We start from the raw sequence: 12,257 nt of genomic DNA on the forward strand, positions 1-12,257 counted from the left end.
CTACCCACACAGAGCTACAGGCACCACCCCATGTGATGTTTGATACAGGCATATGACAAGATTTCTTGGCTTTAAGGACAGCCTATTTCCACTGTTTTCATTATGTTGAAGTAACAATAACTCACTGTTGATCACAGTCATTTTTTTGTGCTATCAAATACTATTTATTTTGGCTCGGCGCCTATAGCTCAACCGGCTAAGGCGCCAGCCACGTACACCTAAGGTGGCGGGTTCAAATCCCCAGCCCGGACCCGCCAAACAATGATGGCTGCAACCAAAAAATAGCCGGGCGTTGTGGTGGGCGCCTGTGGTCCCAGCTACTTGGGAGGCTGAGGCAGGAGACTCGCTTGAGCCCAGGAGTTGGAGGTTGCTGTGAGCTGTAATGCCATGGCACTCTACCCAGGGGAAAGCTTGAGGCTCTGTCTCAAAAAAAAAAAAAAAAATACTATTTATTTTATCTCTCTAAATTTTTGTACCCATTAATCATCCCCACTTTATCCACCCATTACCCTTCCCAGCCTCTGGTCACTGTCATTGTACTTTCTGTCTCCATGAGATCGATCATTTTTAATAGTGCCAACATAGGAGGAAAACACATAACTTTTGTCTGTCTGTACATGGCTTATTCCAATTAACATAATGTTCTCAGTTCCACCTATGTTGTTGCAAGGGACAGGATTTCATTCTTGTTGTGGCTGAATAACATACCAAAATGTCCTTAGCCATTCATCCATTGATGGACACACAGTTTGAATCCATATTTGGCTGCAATAAACCTGGGAGGAAAGGTGGGTTTTCCAGATACCTATTTCCCCATCTTTGGATACATACCAGCAGTGGAATCATGTGGCTACATGGTTGTTTTAGTTTTAGTTTTTGAGGCATCTCCATACTGTTTTCCATAGTGGTTGCACTATTCAAATTCCCACCAGCAGTGTATGAGGGTTCTCCTTTTCTCCACGTCCTCACAGGCATTCATGATTGTCTTTTTGATAAAAACCATTTTAACTGGGGTGAGATGATATCATATTGTAATTTTGACTTGCATCCTGCTGATGACTAATGACGTTGAGCCTTTTTTCATGTACCTGTTCCTCCCTACCTTCTGGGAGTGAGGCTCAGCCTCCAAGGCAGATTCCAGGCCCTACTGACTTTTCTTTCTGTGTCTTCCTTCTGCTCCCAGAGTGACTCAGGGGACCCGCTGATCTGCAATGGTACTCTACAGGGAATCGCACCATGGAACAAAAACTCATGTGTAAGGCCCCATTCCCCCTCTTGGTACACCAGTATACTGCCATATGTGAAGTGGATCAAGGCCACCATAGCAGCCAACCCCTGAATGCCCTGCACTCCCCATGACCCCAGTAAAATCAAATGTTCTTCAAGTTCTGGTGTCATCTTTCCAGAAAACCACCACCTGGAAGCTTGAAACTTAGGTCTCATATGTCCGAAGCTAACAGCCCTGAAGCCCACCTGACCTCCACTCTACATCCACTCCTAAGGTACAGAGTTGGGCAAGGGGGAAAGGACACTGCAGCAACAGGCATGGTCCACTAGTTCTTCAACCGGGCATCTTTGCCCCTCCACCCACCCACTCCACCCCAGGGCATACTGGCAACTTCTAGCCATATCTTCTTACACAGCTTCTGCAAAGACGGACATAGGAGGTGGGTGGCCACATTATTTGTGTGCTGCAGAGATGGAGAAGGGGTGAGGTCCACCCTGAGAGAGTGGCAGGGACACACTGGGGATGCTCTCCACAGAGCACTGGGCAGGAGACGCAGGCATAACACATCGCAGGCACACAGAGTGGATGGACCCTGCAACCTAGCCCAAGGGAAGGGGCAGGTATATGGGAAGAGACTGTAATGTGACACCCTTACATCAATTAAAGTACACACAACAAATATTCATTCCATAGGAACACAGCCCGGTAAGAGATGCCTCTAAGCACTCTGGAGAGAGAAATGGGACCCACTTGTGGGGAAAATACTGAATATACTAGCTACTGAAGGTGTGAGTCAATGAATGAATGGACAAATCAATACATGGGCCTGTCATGAACTGTTGAAATTCTATGGAATACGAAGAATGAATAATTCAGCCCTCAGCAGCCGACAACCAAAAGAGAGAATGAGAATGCAATCAAGATAGAAAGAAAGAAGGAGGCAAACGTGAGAGACACCGGACAGAGAGCAGAGAGGCAAATGTCACCACTGTCACCACAGCACAGACCTGCAGAAACAAAGAGAAACAGAGACAGAAGAATGAGAGGGAAGAACAGAGATTTGCAGAGGGGACAGACAGAACTATTTGGGGGAACTCAGGAAGCTCTCAGGGGAGGGATCTGGGGCCTGTGTCCAGTAATAAGTTTTGTCAAGGATGTGGAATGTAAATTAGCATAGCCATTATGGAAAACACTATGAAGATCCCTCCAAAAACTGAAAATACAATTACCGCATGATCCGGCAATCCCATTACTGGGTATATAGCCAAAGGAACTGAAATAAGCATGTTGAGAAGACATCTGCACTATCATGGTGACTGTAATAGGCAGGATATGCAAACACGGGCAACCAACATGTCCATGGGTGGATTAAAGGTTTTTAAAAATATGGTAAATATACACAATTTATTCAGTCTTTGATTTTTATTTATTTACTTTTTATTTTTTTGGAGACAGAGTCTCACTCTGCCACCTGGGTAGAGTGCCCTGGCATAATAGCTCACAACAACCTCAAACTCCTGGGCTCAAGTGATCCTATTGCCTCAGTCTCCCAAGTAGCTGAGACTACAGACATGCACCACTATGCCTGGCTAATTTTTCTATTTTTAGTAGAGAGGAGGTCTTGCTCTTGATCAGGTTGGTCTTGAACTTCTGAGCTCAAGCAATCTACCTGCCTCCACCTCCCAGAGAGCTGGATTACAAGAGTGAGCCACCACTCCTGGCAGTGTTCAGCCTTTGAAAAGAAGGCAATTCTATCATTTGCAACAGCACAGATATGCTATGTGACAGAAGCCACATACAGAAAGACAAATATCTCATGGTCTTACTCATATGTGGAATCTAAAAGTTGAAACTTACAGAGATAGAGAACAGAATGGCTTATGCCCTGGCCAACCCAGTAAGAGCCATATCATTATACCACAGCCAACTCTCCCACCCGGGCAGGTGGTGTGCTCCATGATGACTTTTTACAAAGAAACTGACACTCCACCAGCCTGAGCCAAAGTGAAATCCCATCTCTAAAAATACCCTGATGTTGTATCAGGCACCTGTAGTCCCAACTACTTGGGAGGCTGAGGTAAGAGGATCACTTGAACCCAAGAGTTTGAGGTTGCAGTGAGCTATGATGCCACAGTTCTTCACCAAGAGCAACAGAGTGAGACTCCATCTCAAAGAAAAAAAAAAAGACACTCCAAATCACAGGGCGAGGTGCAGAAACACAGATCTGAGGAACATGAGCAATAATCAGTCACAGCAGGGAGAAGACGCCCAGAAAAGCATGGAGAAAGAGAAAGAGGAGGCAATTGGCAGAGTTGGGGGAAGCTCTAGAGAGGGTGTCTACCAGTGTGAGGGGAGGGAATCAGCACTCGGAAGGCAAAGGCCTGCCGGGCCTCTGTCTCTTCCCATTTATTCCTTTGACTCTGACTATAGGACTTTCTCTCTACAGGTGACTTGGGAGCCCAAGGCTCTGGAGGGGAAAAGGAGAGAGGCTGGGTGCACTGGCTTCTGGGTGCCATCCTGATTTTCTCTTTGCCCCCATTTCTCTCTGTGCCTCTCAGTTTTCTGTTTTATCTGATCATTGAATGTGACTCTGTGTCCAGGTGCTTTTCTCAGCCTCTCTGGCACTTTCGGTCTCTCCACCTTGTTCTCTCTTTCTCAAGGGTGACTCCAGGGGGCTCCTAAACTGTGACAGGTTCTTGCAGGAGCTCAAGTCTTTGGCACAGATCCCATGTGACCCACACACCACACCTGACACCCACATTACCTTCTGCCAGTTCTCTGACTGGATACAAGGAACAATGAAGACCAATAAATGACAGATCCCAAACCCACCCCAAGTCCTTCCTCTTTGAGGGTGCAGAGATTCTGGATCTTTAGTGTCAGAAATGCAGAAACCTGGTCCCAAGCCTCCTCCTCCCCCAGACTGGGGAGTTCGCTCCCGTCCCACCCTCAGACCTAGGAGCAAACTTCCTTCAACAAATGCACATTTGGTGCCACCTAGCGGCGGGACCACAAGAAGAGAAGAGGCAGTTTTTGCGCCTCCTGGCCAGCTTCCCCAGCACTGCCCAAGAAATAAAGTCTCGAGAAAAGCTAAGTTCCGCACGTGGTATTTATTCTCCTTGCTTGACGTCACACTCTCACGCCAGGGCATCACATATCCATTTCCTCTCCCTGGGCCTCAGTTTCCCCATCGGTAAAATGGGGGTCTTGATACAGGGGTCTCCCGGATTCAGAGAGGTGCCACACCTGGGAGATCACGAAACACAGCTTCTAGTGGTGCCCGTAGCTCAGTGGGTAGGGCACCAGCCACGTACATAAAGGCTGGCAGATTCGAATTCAGCCCAGGCCAGCTAAACAACAATGACAACTGCAACATCCGTGTTGTGGTGGGCGCCTGTAATCCCAACTACTTGGGAGGCTGAGGCAAGAGAATCACTTAAGCCCAAGAGTTTGAGGTTGCTGTGAGCTGTGACACCACAGCACTCTACCAAGGGTGAAGTAGTAAGACTCTGCCTCAAAAAAAAAAAAAAAAAAAAAATTTAGAAAAAGAAAAACATAGCTTCTTTCGGTCCTGATCAGCCACCACCCAACTGTGTCATCTGAGAAAGACCATACTTGACTACCCTCCTCAAGGTTCTGATGATAATGGCCAGGATTATCCAGCATTAAGTGTCAAGTGCAGATTTCAAGCGTTAACAATTCAAAACACTGGGCCGCGCCTGTGGCTCAGTGAGTAGGGCACCGGCCTCATATACTGAGGTTGGCGGGTTCAAACCAGGCCCCGGACAAACTGCAACAACAAAAAAAATAGCCAGGCATTGTGGTGGGTGCCTTTAGTCCCAGCTACTTGGGAGGCTGAGGCAAGAGAATCTCCTAAACCCAGGAGTTGGAGGTTGCTGTGAGCTGTGATGCCACAGCACTCTACCAAGGGCAATAAAGTGAGACTCTGTCTCTAAAAATAAATTCAAAACACAGCTATAGATAAGGGAGAAGCAGTTATTATTCCCACTTTATAGACAAGGCAACTGAGGTAGAGACAGACTAAGTGCCTTGCCTATGGGCACACAATATTATATAGCAGAGACAAGACTCAAAGCCAAGCCACCTGCCTCCACAGTCCCCATCTCAATCGTGTGCTGTGTTCACTGGTCTTCCAAGCACCAGCCTGACTGTATGATTTACACACCTGCTCCATGGGATGATCTCATCCAACCCCTGTGAGGTCCTCTTCCCCACCCCACCCAATGACTGCTCACAGATAAGCACTTGGCACCCAGAAAGGTGATACCTCTCACCCCAAAGGGTGACAGGACTCTGAGAACCATCCTCCTGACACCCCTCAACCTCTGCAGCCCAACAACCCTGAGCAATCCCCGGTCCCTACCTGCCCATGTGTAAATGGGGGCAGAATCAACAGTCATCATTTACTACGTGCTTTTAGCTCTCTACACGAACTAAGTGAATACTCCTCACAAAATTCTATAAGAGGGTCCTCTGAGTATCTGGTTTTACAGGTGAAAAACTAAGACACAGAAGAAAAAAAGCAGTGAAATGGGGGTCTGAGCCCAGACTGTCTGAATGGAGAGCCAGTGCCCAGAAACACCCCCCTGACTGGCCCCATAAGTGCTGTGGCCCAGTTAGGCTGTGTTGTGCCCTGCATAGAGAAGACCCAGTGCACGAAGACAGGGGTGGTGGAGGAGGGCACTCAATGGAGAAAGGATTTATTCTGCAGAGTGCTAAGTAGGGAACCTGGAGAAAACTCTCAAATCCGCCTCCCTGAGAATCTAGAAGACAGGGTTTTTAAGGACAGTTTGAAAGCAGATGATTAGGTAATTAAGTTTGTTAATGGACTCAGGTGGGACAAAATTATAGGAGTGTGGAAATCATCTTGTTTTGCTTCAGCTCCTGGGGTCATGATTCCAGCTAAGTCGGTTTCCTTGCATGGACCATTGGTCTGGGCAGGTCAGCCAATCTGGAATGCTGGAATGCTGGAATGCTGGTGGAAGGGAAACTACCTTATCGTTCCAAATGATGATGTTATCTATGGAGAAAAGTTACAGCTAATAGCTGTAGGACTCCAGAATAGCAATTGTACAGAAGTGAACAAGGCGGCAGTAACTAATTACTACCAAGCAAACAAGGGGATTATTATCCTATTTTTAGCAAAGCCTGTTCTTTCACAGAGTTTGAGGGCCCTTACTCTAGTTCTCGACCTGCACCCCTTCATCAATTGATTTGTAATGGCAGTTTCATAGGGAACAGAGGCTGCAGTGAGACTAGAGGAGGGCTGGCACTTTATGGGGCCATCCTTCGAGCAGATAAGTCCAGTCCCCCTCCCAGGGTATGCAAACGGGAGACCACCTCCCTACAGAAGGGGATTCAAGGGGAGGTTCATCCTAGCAGGAGAATTCCAAAGGATCTTGAACTCCAGATTGAGGGTTCTGGAGTGGGTACCTTGTCCAGGGGTGATGAGAAGCCACCTCAGAAAGGCTGTATGCAGAGGAGGAGCAGGGTGAGCTCTAAGCATAGAAAATACCCCCTAGGGCCATGTGGTGACCAACAGGTAGGGACAGACTGGACAGTGGGAGGACAGGAAGAAGGCCAGTATAAGGGTCCAGGGAGCAAGAACTTCTAAGCTAAAGCCGGGCAGCCAAGCGAACAGAGTGGAGGGGACAGAGCAGAAAAAATCAGGGGCAGAAGGGACAAGGCTGGGGATAGATGGGAGGTAGGGGTTAAGGTTAAGGAAAGGGAAAGGTCTGTGTCTGGGGCTGTCTGGCCTCATGATGGTTGGTCTGTCCTTGAGATGGAGAACACAGGAAGAGACAGTTTCCGAAAAGAGAGAAACGAGTTAGGACACTGGGTCTGGGGAGAGTCGGGTGGCGCCCAGACGCAGGTAACTGCCCAAGCCTGGAGTTCAGGGTCAGGTGGAGGAGACTTGAGTGGCTGCTCATTCAACCACGGGAGTTGATAAAAAGAAAGACTCTCTGGGACTGTTCTCAGGGAGGAAGTGGAGGAGCAGGGCAGAAGGCCAGACTCCGGCCACCGTGGAGGTGAAGGACGTCTGGGGAGGCAGCGATCGATCGCTCAGGTCTGAGAGGGCCGGAGTGGGGCGGGGCGTGACGTCAGGCGTCGGGGCGGGGCCGGACGCCCTCCCGGCGGGCTAATTCGCAGACCGAGCGTCAGAATGAGTGTGCGCAGGGCCCCGCCCCATGGGCGCTCAATGGGTGCCCCCATCGGTACCTGCGTTGGTTAATAGGAGCACAGGCGGGCGTGATGGAAAGCGTTTATCACAGGCCTGGCACCGAGGAAGCCGTCATCGGTGCCCAGTAGCCTCTTTCCCCTCAGAACCAAAAAAGGAGGTGGCAGCAAGGATGGGGGCCAGCAGGCCAACCAGCTGTTCCTGGAGTCAGAACACAGGATCCTCTCCCCCTTGGCCTCCTGCCTTCGGCATGCACTTGCTCTGTGTTGCCCCCTCTCTGGGCCTCATTTTCCTCCCTGTTATGGAGGAAGCCATAATAACCACCTCACAGGGGTGTCCAGAGCATAGATGAGGTCATGCAAGGAGAGCACTCAGCCCAGGGTGTGGCCTGTGGCCAACATTCCATAAACAGGGGTTGCTAGCCTGAAGCTGAGGCCCAGAGACTTTGAGCATGAATTTGTGGGGAAACAAAAGGACAACGGATCTCTAAATAGCTGCCAGTCTGGGTTTGTAGATTGTCTGGAGACCCAAATTTCTAGAATGCCTAAAGGTCTTGGGGCTGCAGAACGTGGAAGGCTCCAAGGTACCAGTGTCGAGATCTGTGGTTCAAGACTATTCAAATATCTTAGGTTCCAGAGTGACAGAGAACCCCAACTTCCAGAATGCCTTAGGGCCTGTAATTCTAAAATCTGAAAAGCTGATACTCTAGAAATTTCGAGGACCTATAATTCTGGAATGGATGAGCCCCACTCATGCAGCTCCTTCCCATAAAGGGGATGACTTTTCAGACATGGGGAGACACCATTCTATAACAGCTCCCATGCCTTCATTGAATGAGTTGAGGCCAGCCCTTCCTGCTTTCTGAACCCCCTCATTAGATAAGTCAGGACAGACTCTAGACAATTGCTCAGGGCCCTCTGGAGTTCTCAGAAGCCAGCCTCAAATACGCAAAACCTTGGGTCATCTTAATGATGATCTGAAGCCTCTGGAATGCAGAATCCAGATTTCAAGCTCCAGAACCCAGAAGGAAAAACAGAATCAGGAATAGAGACCCCTGGCACCCAGTCTCTAAATTTATAATCTAGAATTAAGATTCTAGCAATCTCAGAATCATGACAGCTAGGCCTCTGTCTCCAAGTCCAGCCTCTTTTATTTTTTATATTTTTTATTTATTATTTATTTATTTTGAGACAGACTCTCACGAAGTAGCCCTCAGTAGAGTTCTGTGACGTCAAACTCTTGGGCTTAAGCGATTCTCTTGCCTCAGCCTCCAAAGATGCTGAGAATAGGCACCAGCCACAATGCCTGGCTTTTTTTTTTGCAGTTTTTGGCTGGGGCTGGGTTTGAACCTCTGGCATATGGGGCCAGCGCCTTACTCCTTTGAGCCACAGGCACTGCCCGCCTGGCTTTTTTTTGTTGTAGCTGTTATTGTTGTTTGGCAGGCCCTGGGCTGGGTTCGAACCAGCCAGCCCCAGTGTATATGGCTGGCGCCCTAACCGCTGAGCTACAGGTGCCGAGCCATCAGTCCAGCCTCTTAAATGTGCAATGCACATTTGAAACTCCAGACTTCAGCTGAGTGTGGTGGCTCATACCTGTAATCCCAGCACTTGGGAGGTGAAGGTGGGTGGATTGCCTGAACTCACAGGTTGGAGACTCTGAGCCAAAGTGAGACTCCATCTCTTAAAAAATAGCCAGGCGTTGTGGCGGGCACTTGTAGTTCCAGCTACTTGGGAGACGGAGGCAAGTGGATCACTTGAACCCAAGAGTTTGAGGTTGCCATGAGCTAAGATGCCACGCACTCTACCAAGGGTGACCAAGTGAAATCTCAGAGCAAAACTCTAGAATTCAGGCCCCCAAATTCAAAATCCAAAATCTATCATTTGTACTCTAGGCCTCAGAATTCACACAGAAGGTAAAGGTTTTCAACTTCAAGTTCCAGACTGCAAACACCAGACTCTAGACTACTACTCTGGACTCCAGATTCAAATGCCCAGGATTCAGAATCCAAGCCTGAGACCTTCCACTTAAAGGCCTGACTCCAGGATCCAGATTCTAGCCCCTAGTCCCCAGAACTCAGACTTCAAAGTCCACACTCCAGATTTCAGTTCATTAATACCAAACCAAGACCCCTAAATCAGAATTCAAGATCCAGATCGAGAATCCAAGATCCAGAACCCTGTCCCAGGTAAAAGAAATATGATTCTAGGAGCCAGTTTCCACACTTTGGACCCCAAATCCCAGGCTCTGTATTTTGATGTCCTCAATTTTCTGCTCTTGCTCTCCCATCTCCTTCCCATTGAGGAACTGCCCCTGGTGGGGAATTCCTTCTTGTAGACTCAGACAACAGCTTCAGCCTAATAAATGCTCATTAGGCCAAGTCCCCCACCCCACTAGCTACCAAGGCGTCCCTACCTGTAAACCTGAATGTTAGCTACCTCCCCCCCACACCCTACACCACCCCACTTCCAGACCCAGGTGGAGCTGGGAGCTTATAAATTCAGGCATTCTTGTGCCTGCTCCCCTTCTCCTGGCATCCAAGCTGCCCTAGACACTGCTAGAGGATCTGGAGGAGGTGAGATCTTTGAGAAAGGACTGGGTGGGGGGTGGGTGGGAATGGTGAGGTGGCACAGAATGCTCTGGTCTCAAGGGGTGACATGGACTACACTGGGGGAACTGTCAAGGGCACTACGTAGGTCCATGTGTCATTTTACTGAGGCCTCAAGTTGAACCTGAACCAGGAAAATGTCCTGGAGCCACTAGAAGCTGCTGTGGCTAGGTGGGGGGAGGTGGAGACAGAGTGAATCAGGAGAATGTCCCTGAAAACACTTGTACCATAGCCAAGAACATGACCGGGAGTTATCACAGGTTCATGTCAGTTCAGCACAACCTTCCTGAAGTCTTCCATGTACCGGGCCCTAGGCTGGACAATGCTGAGGACACAGAGAGGACCCGACCTTAACCCTATCCTCAAGGCCTTCAGATGGGGGGAAAGGACGAGCCAGACCTCAGCATCTGTGGGCATCTATGCTGTCATGGAGGCATAGTGGGTGCTGTGGGATCCAGACAGACACCTGTTAGATACTGGGGCCTCCCAGAAGAGGTGGAAGCTGAACCTTGGAGGACAAAGAGGAATTTGTAAGATGGGGGGGAAGAAGGGCTTTAATTCACTCCTAAAGCTTCCAAAGACCTCCCATGGGCCAGACCCTGCATTGGGCAGAACTAGGGACCCCAGAGTCCAGTCAAACCAGGCCTGCCCACAGGGAACCGCCAGACTGGTAGGGGAAGCAGATACCACTGAGGGTCATAGGAGATCAGAAAAGGCCTCAAAGAGGAAGTGGACCTTGAGAGGATGGCATACCTGCAGGAAGAACAACCTGAGCAAAAGTGAGGAGGCATGAAATTGCAGCAGTGCCTCTGTCTAAGGGAACAAAGTAGGCCAGGCTCACACCTGTAATCCTAGCACTCTGGGAAGGTGAAACAGGTGGATTGCTTGAGCTCAAGAGTTCGAGACCAGCTGGAGCCAGAGTGAGACCCTAGCTCTCAAAATAGCCAGGTATTGTGATGGGCACCTATAGTGCCCAGCTAGTTGGAAGGTTGAGGCAAAAGGATCACTTAAGCCCAAGAGTTTGAGATTGCTGTGAGGAATGGTGCCATAGCACTCTACTGAGGACAATAAAATGAGACTCTGCCTCAGAAAAAAAAAAAAAGAAAAAAAAAGTGTCATGGAGGACCAGACAGAGAGGCTGGAAAGGGAAAAACCACTAACATCCTTGAAAGTGAAGCCAAGAGGCTGGGCTTTACCCTGGAGGACTGTGAGCAGGGGAAGGGCACAGTTAGCTCTGGATACAGAAAGACTCTCTGGAGCCAGGGGTGGGGGACAAGCTGAGCAGGGAGGACTGGACTGAAGGGGAACCCAAAAGGCCAGACAGGTAAGAGAGGGGACAGAGCCAGGGAACTTGGGGATGGAGTGAAACCTGGGGCTGGTGATATGGTGGGAGAGGCATCCTGGTCCACAGAGGAACAGTAGACCCTCCAGACATGGGGACCTGGAGGGACATGTAGGGTGGTATAGAGGGAGGGGGACATGTAGGGGATAAAAGAAAATTTATTTTCTTTTCTCTTGTTTTCTTTTCTTTTCCTTTTAGAGACAGAGTCTCACTTTGTCTCCCTTGGTAGAGTGCCATGGCATTACAGCTCACAGCAGTCTCCAGCTCTTGGGTTTTAGGTGATTCTCTTGCCTCAGCCTCCTGAGTAGCTGGGACTACAGGTGTCTGCCACAACGCCCAGCTATTTTTTTGTTGCAGTTTGGCCGGGGCCAGGTTCTAACCTACCACCCTCTCAGGTGGGATGAGTTTGTGCCTGGAGGGATCCTTATGGGGGCAGAGGGGTCTGGCCTCACCTCCGTTCTCTCTCCCCACCCCAACTGCAGCTGAGACCTGGTCCCTCCTCCACAATGTGGCTTCTCCTCACCTTCTCCTTCCTGCTGACATCTACAGGTGAGCTGGGCTAAAGTTGGGCCTGGGTCTATGAGACTGTGATGTCCCCTTTCCCAGTGTGTCTGGGTCCTATGACCTACTAGCCTCTACCTCTCTACCAGAGATCCAAAGATCCTTCCCTCATCCCTGCCTACACCTGAGCCACCTGCCACTGTTCCTGAGTCCGCACCCTGGCAAAAGAGCCATCAGGAGACTGGGGCCTCTCCCTGCCCATGATAGTTAACCTAATCCTGCAGTTACACATACCCGAGCTGTGTGCTGGGGCTGCCCCTTCTTTTCTGGGTGACTTGAGGACACTGCTTCACCTCTCTGGGCCTCAAGTGCCCTCTCTATA

At 49.5% G+C, this 12,257-nt stretch overlaps 1 protein-coding gene across 3 annotated transcripts in view; it reads left to right on the forward strand.

Moving 5' to 3' along the window:
• Window positions 1-11,855: 11,855 nt before the first annotated feature.
• Window positions 11,856-12,257, forward strand: part of KLK15 (kallikrein related peptidase 15) — a 4,564-nt gene continuing 4,162 nt past the window's right edge. For 2 of the 3 annotated variants that reach the window (XM_012812523.1, XM_003801444.1), the window contains exon 1: window positions 11,856-11,923. In XM_012812523.1, the coding sequence (XP_012667977.1) occupies window positions 11,881-11,923 (43 nt within the window). In that variant the 5' untranslated portion in view covers window positions 11,856-11,880. The remainder of the gene's footprint in view (window positions 11,924-12,257) is intronic. The other variant, XM_012812524.1, reaches the window with a different exon arrangement.

This window comes from Otolemur garnettii, unplaced genomic scaffold (assembly GCF_000181295.1).
Source record: "Otolemur garnettii isolate 467f Iridium unplaced genomic scaffold, OtoGar3 scaffold00211, whole genome shotgun sequence".
Taxonomy (NCBI): domain Eukaryota; kingdom Metazoa; phylum Chordata; class Mammalia; order Primates; family Galagidae; genus Otolemur; species Otolemur garnettii.